The sequence below is a fragment of the Cavia porcellus genome, unplaced genomic scaffold (assembly GCF_034190915.1).
Source record: "Cavia porcellus strain 051 isolate PalLab524CR breed Dunkin Hartley unplaced genomic scaffold, mCavPor4.1 scaffold_18, whole genome shotgun sequence".
Taxonomy (NCBI): Eukaryota; Metazoa; Chordata; class Mammalia; order Rodentia; family Caviidae; genus Cavia; species Cavia porcellus.
In genome coordinates this window covers 10,809,670-10,822,349 of record NW_026947501.1, presented here as the reverse complement: position 1 = coordinate 10,822,349, position 12,680 = coordinate 10,809,670, and the positions used below count along the sequence as shown (strand labels likewise).

Genomic DNA, 12,680 nt, shown 5'->3' with positions numbered 1-12,680 from the left:
TAGGTTTGGTTTTGTTCTGTCTTGTTTTGTTAGATTTTACTGTGTCAGATGGTGTGGGCAGCTATTTTGAATGTAATGGGATGTATTGTGGTAATCATGATGATTTCCTATTATCTTGTTTTGAACTCCTATAATGCTCTCATTCTTTTAATTGGTTTTGTTCTGTTTTGCTTGATTTTATTACGTGTGATAATGTGAATAGCAATTTTTTAAAAAACGAGACAATTATAGTATCCATTGTTTGTTTCCTGTTATCTGGTTTTAAAGTCCTGTAATGCTTTCACTCTTTTATTTTGCTCGGTTTTAGTCTGTTTCCTATTACTTGATTTCATTGTGTATGAGGGTATGGGCAACTATTTTGAAGAGAACAAGAGGCATTATGGGAGCCATTATTGTTTTCCTATTGCCTGGTTTTGAAGTCCCATAATGCTTTCATTCTTTTGTATTTTCATTGGTTTTATACTATTTTGTTTTGTTTGATTGTATTGTATTCTGAAGAAAACAAGAGACATTATGGTAGCCACTGTTGATTTCCTGTTGTCTTGTTGTTAAGTCCTGTGTTACTTGCATTGTTCTGCTCTGATTTGCTTTGTTTTGTTTTATTCTCTTTAAAATAAAATTTAGAAAAACATTTTCTCCACTGCTTAATGAGAAAAACAGTGTGTAGTCATATTGCAAGGAAGTATAAGTAGAAAAGAGAATAAATGCATTCCATTTTTCAGTGACTCTACCACATATATTTCAATGTAATAATATATAATTAAACCAAACACAATACAACATTGACAATTATAGATCTAGATTGTTATGATTATTCACAGTAAGCATTGTTCTTCCTGATTTTTTTCTACCTTTTGAGAATTTTCCAAAAATTTCCCTCTTTGGGAGGGAAAAAGAAGAGTAATGATTGTGAGGGATATATGTTGCTTGCTTTTTTCTTTTTAATACTGTTTACGTCTATGTGCTCCACACCATACCTGCTGAATTCAAATGCTAAGCCCAGAAATCTACTCTAAAAGTGATGCTAAATTTTGTTTTGTTTTGTTTTGTTTTTGTTTTTTTCATTTTTATCAGTACCGGGGATCGAACTCACGACCACCTGCTTGCAAGGCAGGTGCTTATGCCACTGAGCTAAATCCCCAGCCCTGATGCTAAATTTTGAGAATCACTGTTTTGGGTTTTCTGACAGCTCTTAAAACTTTTGGCCTATCAAGGGCATGTTTCCAGTTTCTACTAAGTGCCCAAACTTGTTACTAATAATTATTGACTAAAGCACTTGACTCTCTTTGATGAAATCCCCAAAACTAAACACAAATTTTTAAGCTTTCTTGAAAATGATGGTTGGGGAAAGAATGAGATTTATTAAGAATGCACTGTGTATACTACCGGACACTTCACATAAGTTATTTGTCCTTGTAATAGTCTTGGTGGGTTAAGGAGCTGTTCTCATTGTATATATTTGAGAATTTATGTGTCCCAAAATTTCTTAGCTACTTAAACAGAAGTCATAGATTTGAATCTAGCTTTTTGACAATTAAGTACAGTTGTGAAAATAAAGCAGTGTGTTTAAAACCAGATAATTTTATCTATTAGACCCAGTGGGTGTAGAGCATGTAATCCAGTGCTGTCACTGTTTTCATCAATAAAATAATCATTCAAATTTGGATCAGTATATAGTCATCTTAATTGTTCAAACATTAGAATACTTTCTATGTTTCAGGTTATTTATGTTAAATGTGAATTTTTAAAATGGATTTTATATTTAAACAGTTGCTCAGCCAACTTAAAGGGAACTTGGAAGAAGAAAATCGACATCTACTAGATCAAATTCAGACATTAATGCTACAAAACAGAACACTATTGGAGCAGAATATGGAAAGCAAGGATCTTTTTCATGTTGAACAAAGACAGTACATGTATGTACCAAATAATTTTGTACTCTAAAAATTACTCAGGATGCTATTATTGCCATACCCAGTGACAGAAAAATTCATGCTCATTTTTCATGATTTTCAATATGTGCTCATATTATAGGCACTCTGCTAATAAACTAGAAATAGCAACATGAAAATACGAGTTCTGCTCAAAAGATTCAATAATACAAAGCAATAAATACAAGTAAATGTTTGAATATAGTAACTCTGTAATGCAGGTATGTGTAAGGGATCATAGAATTGCAGCAAATATAGGAAAAAGAATAGCCTGGGAGAGGCAAGTGGACTTTCCAAAATTTAGGACAAGCTGAGTTAAGACTTCAAGGTTTAGTGGGAGTTTCCTTGAGGTGGGATACAAGGCTGCAAGAGCACTCATGCAGAAACATGGAGCATCTTATGGTGTGGTAAATGACCTAAAAATATACTCTTTCTGGATCCAAATTGAAGAAAAAAGAGCAATTGAAAAATGGCTAAACAGTCAAAAGCTATGCAATGGAATTGAAATTATAAGAGAACTAGGAGAGAGAAAACTGGCCAACTTCATTATTGATAAGTAATGTTTCCACGAGAGCACAGAAATCTGTAGACTCCCAAGCTTTGGGCCTGAGTGCTTCAGTTGATAGTCTTTGTATTATATCATAATTAGCCTTGACTAAATTCTTTCCTTCCCTTTGTCCACTAAAATAAAAAGCACCAAAATACATAGAAATAGCCAGATATTGAAATCAAACAGTTCCTAATTTATATCTCAGTTCTTCACCTTACTGTCCTTATGACTATGGACAAGTCATTATATTTCTCTGGGTCGTTAGCCTCTCTAAAATATAAGTAATCACAGCTACTTCCAGGATTATCCTAATAAGTAAGTGAAGTAATATTTCTCTGGTTTTTAGTCTTAATGTGCATAATAAGTAGGGGCATACAAACCCAGGATACATAATATATTTTTCTGAAGCATCATTTTTATTACAGAATGTGGGGTCAGAAACACTTCTTTCTTAGTAAGATAAACCTCAAAGAAATTTCATTCTCATAGCTGGCCACTTTGAACTCTTTATCTTAAGCCATTTTAAGTGTATTATTTCTTTCCACTGCCATAGGGATATTTTAAGTTAAGGAACATAGACTATATATATAAAGCTCTTGGCAAGGACAGTTTCCTGTCCCTTAAGTGTATGCATTACCCAAAGCTTTATTATCTTAGTATTCTTACCTTGACCAGGCATAGTGATGTATTTCTATACTCTCAGCATGTGGCAGGCTGAGGCAGAGGATTTCAAATTTGAGGCCAACCTGGACTACTTAGTAAGTTTGAGGCCAACCTGGGCTACATGGTAAACCCTGTCTTAAAAAGTCAGAGTTGAGTAAGAAAGAAAGAAACAGAGAGAACAAGAGAGAGATTCTGAAATACTCTGATTTTTGGTGACATTTATTTCAGAATTTCACAGATTGTGCATATATATTTGACTATATAGCTATGTAGTTGACTTTCAAATATTATTTTCTATTCTGCCTTACTGAATTTAAATTACAAATATCCATCTTTATATGTCAGACATTTATAGCTTATCACATGGTTCTGGCAGAAGTGATAGTGAATAGGTATTATGAAGAAGTTTGAAGAACATAATCATGTTTGAACAGGTAAAAGGAAAACAAGAATTGATAACTGTGGCCTTCAATTTTTTAACCACCGAGACTTCCATAGGCTTGAGGTCCAAGTGATTGCTGGTATAACTGTTGACATCTATTCACAGAGCGTATTCTGTAGACTCAGATCAGTTCCTAACACCCTAATTCTGCCTCCCTATCAACTAGCCTGCCCCATCTGCATCCTGAATGCTTTCTTTACCTTCAGCTTTTGTGATACACAGTGGTAGCTCATTTTACAAACTTAATTTCTTTCCATGATTCTGGTCACAGAGTTTGTTCTATGATTCTGGCTGCAACTGAATTGTTACCAAAAAATTTTATACTTTAGTAAAAATCAAAGTATGATTTCCTTTTGAGAAAAATCATAAAACTAAGATATTCTCTCTCTTACTCTCTTCTCATATTCAAGATAAACTGCTTCATTTAGCTTTCTTATTTTTTTTCTTTTTTTTAAACACTAAGAAGACACTTAAATTTTTATTTTTCAGGGCATACATTTGAAATTAGGACCTTTCTTAATAGAATCTTGAAATTCTGTGACTGTACAAAAATCTACATGCTGCATGAATTGCTCTTCTCATTATCTTAGTCAAGTTGTGGTGTTTAGCTTCTTCAGTACTTCCCATTTCTAGCAACCCAGCTGCTAGCCTCACTGTATGACTCCTTGAAATACAGAGTGAATGTACAAACAACAAGTTCATAGCCCTGGAGTAAGGGCACTTTTATCACTATGTCAACAGTTCTGGTCAGGTAGTTAAGGTAAAGTCATTGTTGAAATATTGTAGAACTTTGTCCAGATTTTTAGCAAAACTTATATATATATTTGTCAATATGAAGGTTAATCTTTGTATAATGTAATTGAAAACTAATTTCTGAAGATCACCTCTTAATTAACTAATACCGATATTTGTTGCCTCTAATTAGAAATGTTCCTACTTCAGTTTACATCATTCACAACTGATCCTTCTTGTCTTGGTTACTTTTCTATTGTTGCTAAGACAAACTACCCAATATCCAGGGATGGAGGAGGAAAGATGTACTTAGCTCCTGGTCTGTAGAAGTTTGAGTCCATAGCTCGCTCCAAGGTAGGGTGGCACATGGCAGAGGGACAGCCATTCATGACAGCAGAAAACAGCAAAAGCAGTAAGGGAGGCAAGAGGCAAGCCTCTTTCTGTCCCTTATATGCAGACTACCCACCCTAGGGTAGGTGTAGCATTCATACCCTTAATCCCAGCATTGAACTTTGAATCAATCAAACACTCTAGAGTTAGTCACCTCTGAAAAGCCTGTCTCCCATGATTGTGTGAAGCTTTGGAGGAACATGTAGGTACAAACTCTAATATTCTGCCCCTGGCCCCTCAAAGACGCATGTACAAAAGAGTTGCTAAAGTCCTAACAGTTCAGCATTGCTGAAAAGTCCAAGTCCAGAGATTTAAGACAAACTCTTAGCTGTGAGTCCGTGTACAAATAAGAACATTAAATACTTTGAACATTCAGTGACACAAGGCAGATATTCCCATTCCAAAAGGTACAGTAAGGGGATAAAAAGGTGAATCGAATCAAAGAAAGTTGATAATCCAGCAGGGCAAACATTAAGTCCTTTAGTTCCATGTGGAAGGAAGAAATCTGTGACAAGACGTGAATTCCAGAGGGGTTGGGTGGCTTCATCTCTACAGTACTTCTGGTCGTAGGGGTGGTGGTGGTGGTGGTGGTGGTGGTGGTGGTAGCTCCTATGGTTCTCTTTTGGCCCCATGTTGCTCCCTCCTTGCAATTTTCCTCAAAACAATCTATGTTCCTGGCTTCTCCAAACTTCGGGGGTCTCCACTGCACCTTTGGCTTCACTTGTACAGCTTCACACACCTCAGGGACATACTGTCTGGCCCCCAAGCCTTCTTCTGAAATCTGGGTGGAAGCCTTCCTGACCCCCACAACTGTTGTGTTCTGTATGCACCTAAAACCAACACCATTAACAGCCCAGGTCTGCTGCTAGCTATAGTAGTAGCCAGGCTTCCCTCTCTTGGTTGTAGGGGTCGTGTGCCTGAATTGCTGAGGACTCCGAATCCAATTCCTAGGATCAGATTCTGTAGGCCATCAGCATTCTGGAACATGGTGCTCTGGGGCTCTCTTCTCAAAGTGAAGTCGTTCACTTGGGCAATTTTGAGACTGCATAGGGTAGGGTCCTGCTGCTGCTTTTGATGCCCTTAAGCCATCTTTTCTATTTTCCTGTTTTCAGCAATCAACAGCCAGTCTGCTGTATCTTGGCAGTTCACATCTTTGCTGGACCTTCCTTTCTGACCCGACTCACACATTTTGAATCATTCTGCTCTTTGTTCTTGATTCTCAACATAAATCTGACTAAAAGCCCCCAGCAGTAGCCATGCCATGGCCTTGAACATTCTTCTGTAAGATTAGTCTTTCAGCCTTAATCTCAGTCTCTTGCAGCCTCTGGACACAAGCAAAATGCACACAAGCTTTCTGCCAAGTCCTAACTCGACATCATCGGGAGTCCAACAGCCAGTGTAGTCTTTCTTCTCTGCAAAAACAACCTGAGCGTGGTCTTTACTGGCAGGATTTCTCTCAGCCTTCTGATCTTCTAAGCTCTAACCAGAATCTCTCATTCAGAACAGCCTACGCATTCCAGCTCTGCATTTTCATGTGGCATCTCCAAACCTTTCCTAATGCTTCCGACAAGCCATTCTCAAAGGCTCCAGAACACCAGTGACCCCACTTCTCTGGTACCAAATTCTGTCTTCTGTCTTAGATACTTTTCTGTCATTGCTGAGACAAAACGCCCAACACTCAAGGTTAAAGGAGGAAAGGTTTATTTAGCTCACAGTTTGTAGAGGTTTCAGTACATAGCTGGCTCCAAAGCAGAGCACATGGCAGAGGGGCAACTGTTCATGGCAGCAAAAGCAGCAAGAGAGGCCTTATCTTTCCTTTTTAATCTGTGATTTGACCTTTTTTTGTGTGAAGATTTCTTTGATCTTCCAAGATGAAATTATTTCTCTTTTTATAGATTCCTGTTGTATTTCACAATACTTTTGTTTTGTGTTTCTGACTCCTCACAATTATTTATACATATTCACTCTCCCACTGTATCATAAGTAGAGCTAATTGTCATCTTTACCTGATTCCTTTCTCATTGTAAATGATCACTAAAGTTTTACTCCATAGACAGCATTTTGTGCTGTTGCAGTTTTTTTTAAGAACTCATTGTACTTGGGTTTGTAATCATTGATGTTTCTGAGTGTAAAAAATAACTACTGAGAATATAAAAATGAGACTAGGAAATGAGCACAGTGGTATATGGAACTGTGGCGTCTGAGACTGGACAATCAAGAATTCAGAGCTAGCCTGGACAGCATAAAAAGACTCTTGTCTTAGAAAAATAAAGAGTCTAGAATATGACAAAAGTAATATAGTTTCTACTGCTGGGGTCAAGAAATAATTGTTTATGAGTACATTAAGCCCAAGTAATTCCACCAAAAAGAAAAAAAATCTATTTGTAGTATATCAAGATATACTATAATAGAAAGATTATTATATCTACAGTTTTCTTATAAGCAAACTAAACATCCAACCTTGTTTTGCTTAATCAATAGAGAGTAAAGAAATAGTTAATGTTGACAGTGTTTAAGAGGTATAAAAAGATGTTGAGAATTCCTTTTACAGAGTAATAGTATAGTATGGAAAATTTTTCTTCAAAGAAATCCTATTGAAGAACTGAAACTTACAGTCCAAATCTTTTTAAGTAAGTTTTAAAGTTAAAGAAATAGAGAAATGTGGAGAAATTCCATTGTTTTATTTTTTTTTCTTTTTTTTCTTTTTTGTCTTTTTCCTTTTTATCGGTACCGGGGATCGAACTCATGACTGCCTGCTTGCAAGGCAGGCACTTATGCCGCTGAGCTAAATTCCCAGCCCTGAGAAATTCCATTGTTACTTCCTAGTAAATTCTTAGTTGATAATTATAGTATCTGCTTATGTTTCAAGAGGAAGTAAGATCAAAGTCACAAAATAATTTACTATCATGTATAACTGTACAATGTGTGATGCATGTTCTAAAAAGTAATTTTTATTTTTATAGTGATAAGTTAAATGAATTAAGACGACAAAAGGAGAAATTAGAAGAGAAAATTATGGATCAATACAAATTTTATGACCCATCTCCACCTAGAAGGTACCGTTTATCAGGTTTTATAAATTCTTTCTTTGAAAAAAGTTGTATTATGTCTTCTATTGTGAAGACTTTTGATTTTGTGAAGGACTAAGTGTTGAATTTTAAATTAAGAACATTTTTGGATTCTATTAGGAGAGGTAACTGGATTACTCTCAAAATGAGAAAACTGATAAAATCCAAGAAGGATGTTAATCGAGAACGTCAGAAATCTTTAACACTAACACCTACCCGCTCAGACTCCAGTGAAGGATTTCTTCAGCTGCCTCACCAAGACAGTCAAGATAGTTCTTCAGTGGGGTCCAATTCTTTAGAAGATGGCCAAACCCTGGGGACCAAGAAAAGCAGCAGTGAGTGCTTTAACCCTTTAATAAACAGTTATCAATTCAGAATCCTTTCTAAATATTTCTTTAATATACTTAGTATTTCTTTATTTGACAAATATTTTGTTCAAGTCTTTTGGGAGAACTAAGTGACATTTATTGTAATTCTGTACAGTTATAAAATGTGTAGTGCAATAGTGCACACCCACAGCTTTCTGAGACATACTGTGCACAGAGATATACATGCTTTTCTAGACAAGTAATTTAGAAAGAACAATGAGATAAGAGCTAGACTACCTCTGTCACTTGCAAGTTCTGTTAATGTGAGTAGGTGGGCCTTTAACCTTAGCTTTATATTTTCCTGGGTGATTGTGAGAAGCAACTGAGAAATATGTCTTAAGATTTCATTTTCTTAAATATTTTTTAAAAACTGAAAATAACATTTTATGATGAAGATTTTGCTTGTGTACTTTGATCAAGTTGGAGCAAAGTTGTTACACTGAGAAAAGCAAAGAGAAAAAGTGTTAAATTGTCTATTAATAACTGAAGGTTAAGAAAATTATTAAAGGATGCTTGGTAAAGTTTTAATTCAAATGAAGTGGAGGAAGGGAGATGAAAGCTTGTATATAAACTTAGGATTTAATTTTTTATCATAAATTAGAAGTACCCCATTGTAAAAAGCCATATGTAATTTATAATGTTTTTGTTTCATTACTAGTGGTGCTTGCTTAGCTAAATAGCGAGAACAAAATCAAAGCCTAAAAAAGTATATTTCAAGAGAAATACAGGGGGCTGGGGATTTAGCTCAGCGGCATAAGCACCTGCCCTGCAAGCAGGCAGTCGTGAGTTCGATCCCCGGTACCAATAAAAAAGGAAAAAGACAAAAAAAAAAAAAAAAAAAAGAGAGAGAGAGAAATACAGTTCAATTTGAAAGATGTCCAAGAAGTTGATTATCACTGTTCTTATAAAGTGTAGCACCACTATGAGTGGTATTACTAAATTTTAAACACATGCACACATAACACCATGTTTTTTTTTTTTTTAAAGAAACAGCAAGCAAAAGCAGCTGCTTCCCCCCTAAAGGGGGCAGGGCGGGAGGGGAACGGGACGAGGCACAAGTGTTTTGGCATCAGGTGATTGACCTCTGAAAAAAGACAGTAGTTTATCCGGTAGCTATTAAACATATATAGCATATATTTCAGATTACAGCTATAGCAGTCTGAAAACTGGACTACATAGGTAAGGAACAACAACAAAACAGTGCACATACACCCTGTACATACACCAGTCTCCAGAAAGCAGTTTAATCCAGTATTGCCACAAAAGAGTGCTGTTACCTGGGCCTCACACCATTTAGTCTCATTTACCCAGTTAGCAGTTATTGTTTTGGAGAGATTATCTCAAGGTTTTCTTTTAAAAAGTGACAAATCTTCTAAGTTTAGTTATAAAATACCTGACATTAAGCAATGTTTTTAATTAAAGGAAAATATTTCAACTCAGACATGAGAACATACACAAGAAAGGCATAACAGTCTTTTCCGAGGTCATCTTGTCTGTTTGAAATATAAACTTATCTTTCTTTCATACTCTGCTACAATAGTCAGAATAAAAATCAGGAAAAGATATTCTCCTTTCTTACAGTTTTTCAATTTTAGAATCTTTATAATAAGAAGAACTCAGTAATACTCATGTTCCCTTAATTTAAGTATGCTTTGGGAAAAGAACACTATATCTCCAAAATAATTGTCATAAAAAGAATCACATTCCATCCGTAGCACACTTAAAGCTCTTCTTATCCCGTTTGAAAGAGTGTCTGTCTGTCAGTAAAGCAGTCTTTTTGAAAAGAGTTGAAAATAGAAAAAGGAAAAAAACGTATCTAAACAAGACAACATGTGCATGCTGCAACCACTCAGCTTTGTTTGAGCTAAGTGTCCATTTTTGCATTGCTTTCAGTTCATTTCTTTTTAATCATTGAAAACAGCTGTGATTACCAGGCTTGACAAGAAAATAGGTCAAAATTTTACTTGTAGCAGTCAAATCAGTTAAAAATTGGTTCACTGCACTCATTAATGAATAATGTTTGTCAAGTTTATTGAGAGTTTTGGTTATTTACAAGATGATGGCAATCCCAAGAAACAGAGTAACTGTTTAGGCTGTGTATATGTTTTTAATTAAATCTTTATGCAGGTTGTTTTCCTAACTCCTAAATTGCTTTTCCTAAAAGGTGTAATAATTTTTATATTTAAATCTCACTTAAAATGTAGCTAAACAAGTGTTCTAGTGAATTTTTTTCTAATAACTTCTATTCTTGATAAGCATTTAATTGACATAAGTCTTTTGCACAGTGCTTACTTTGATTTTTTTTTTTTTTTTAATTTCATGCACTGAGGGGCTGAGGATATAGCTCAGCGGCACAAGCACCTGCCTGGCAAGCAGGAGGTTGTGAGTTAGATTCCCAGCCCCCCCCAAAAAAATTTTTTTTAAAAAAAGATAATTTCAAGCACTGCATCCTTCAAAATGCTTTTTAAATGCTGTATATTTTCTTGTCTGCTTTGGGATGCCTTCTTTTAGCTTTATCAGGGCTTAGTGCTAACTGCTATCAAAATACTCTCCCCACTGCTTCTCCCCAGCCAATCTTTTGTAAGAAGAACCCAGTATAATTGCTTATTTAATTTTTTGGTTAAAAGAATATATATTTCCATATTGCTATAAAACGATGTATTGGGATCCAGTTTAAACCATTATTTTCTTTTGTAAAGTTTAGGAGAGTACTAAAAGTTTTTATGACAAGTTTTTGGAGTTTCTATAGATTATTTTAAACATCTGGGCACTGTAATTTTTGTATTACTAAAATAACTCTCATATAAATTTCCCTAAATAATTTTTTCTAAAAGCCTAAAAATATTAAAAGAAAATAGAAGCTTGAAAAGCCTTGTACATTTTCATTATACTTTCATTACATTATCCTGTGAACTACCAATAGCCTAGTTTTAAAAGTTTAGCCTTTACAACTTAGCTAGGGAAATTCAATCCAAGCTTTCAAAGTATGTTCCTCATCATTGTCTTCAGTGCTTTTCCAAGTATTTTAAAGTATCGAAGTACATATTTCATATTTCATTATCACTCAGCAGCATGAGAATAATAGCTTTAATATAGCATACATAGCTGAAACTCAACATTCATTTCTGTCCTTAATTTCAACATTTAACTCCCATCTGTTCTTCTTCCTTTTTTTCTTTCATTTCCCTGTTTCTGTTTTTCCTCATGCTCTGACATTAAAGTGGTTGCACTGAAAAGACTGCCCTTTTTGAGGAACAGACCGAAGGATAAAGACAAAATGAAGGCCTGCTACCGTCGTTCTATGTGTAAGACTTTATGACAGTTCAGATTCTTTCAAATGACTACACTGGCTTCCATTACTAATTTTTCACTAACCTTTCTCTGGACTGTACCAATTTCTTATTTTGCAAAGTGCAGTCTTTCTTTATTTAGTCCAAGGAACTGGAAGAATATTTTTCAAAGCTGGCGTTGAATTTGCATTATATGTATGACTATAGTAATACATATACATGCATTTGTTTAGTAATATATTTGCAAAATGTCCAGTGCTTTCTGAAAGTTGAGATAGAAAAAACCCTTAATTTTGTATGCTATAGAGATTTTTTCCCAAAGAAATTTACTTAAGGAAAAATACAACAAATCCTTTAGCATTAGATATTTATTTCTTTAATGAACCCAATTAAATAAATAAAATGGCCTATAACCCTTGAAAATATTTGTCATTCTTTATACAATAATACAATACAATATTATACAGTAATATTCTGGGTTTTCTTTTAAATGGTTGGGTAATTACATAATCATATTGAATGTCAATTTGGATATCATCTCTTTCAGGTTTTTACTCAATGGTATACTTATTTGATTTAAAAATGAATTATTTCTTCAGTAACCTGCTCTGACCAAGGACTCTTTTTTCATTTCGATGATGCTGTATAAGAATTGCTTTCCATCTTAATTCATTCCATTTTTGTCACCACATGCCACATTATGAAGGCTTCTAATTGAATTGCACATCATTGCACAAAAGCATGGCAATTGTACATTGTAAAATAAATTCCTGTTTTATAAGGGGGGTGGAGATGTGGGATTTAAAAATACTTATTGAAGTTTATCAGCCTTTGGCCTCTTCATTTCATTCAGCCGAATGCATGTAATAATTCAAATGAACTTGTAGTTATAGGTGTTTAAATGTTCATTTGCATAGTCATAGACAAAAGCAAAATCATTTGTAATACAAAAGAGAAATAAGAGCAAATACATTAACCATGCTGATTCATTTGCTTTCATTTGCATCCCAGCCATGAATGACCTGGTGCAGTCCATGGTTCTAGCAGGACAGTGGACAGGTAGTACTGAGAATTTGGAGGTTCCTGATGATATTCCAACGGGTAAAAGGAGAAGTGAATTGGGAGCTATGGCCTTCTCTACTACAGCCATCAACTTTTCAACTGTCAACTCTTCTGCAGGCTTCAGAACCAAGCAGTTGGTTAATAATAAAGGTATAGGCTGTCTGCTACTTGCACTGTGGAGTAA

General features: G+C 35.0%; 1 protein-coding gene across 12 annotated transcripts in view; it reads left to right on the top strand.

Annotated features, from left to right (window-relative positions):
• Ccdc88a (coiled-coil domain containing 88A) overlaps positions 1 to 12,680 on the top strand; it is a 141,581-nt gene that overhangs the window by 117,300 nt on the left and 11,601 nt on the right. For 8 of the 12 annotated variants that reach the window (XR_010040548.1, XM_063229404.1, XM_063229402.1 and 5 more), the window contains 5 exons: positions 1,771 to 1,916; positions 7,672 to 7,764; positions 7,897 to 8,111; positions 11,366 to 11,449; positions 12,446 to 12,646. Coding sequence is in view for 11 of the 12 variants with exons in the window: in XM_063229404.1 (XP_063085474.1) it covers positions 1,771 to 1,916; positions 7,672 to 7,764; positions 7,897 to 8,111; positions 11,366 to 11,449; positions 12,446 to 12,646 (739 nt within the window). In the remaining variant the exon portion in view is untranslated. The remainder of the gene's footprint in view (positions 1 to 1,770; positions 1,917 to 7,671; positions 7,765 to 7,896; positions 8,112 to 11,365; positions 11,450 to 12,445; positions 12,647 to 12,680) is intronic. The other 4 variants (XM_063229406.1, XM_063229405.1, XM_063229409.1 and 1 more) reach the window with 2 other exon arrangements.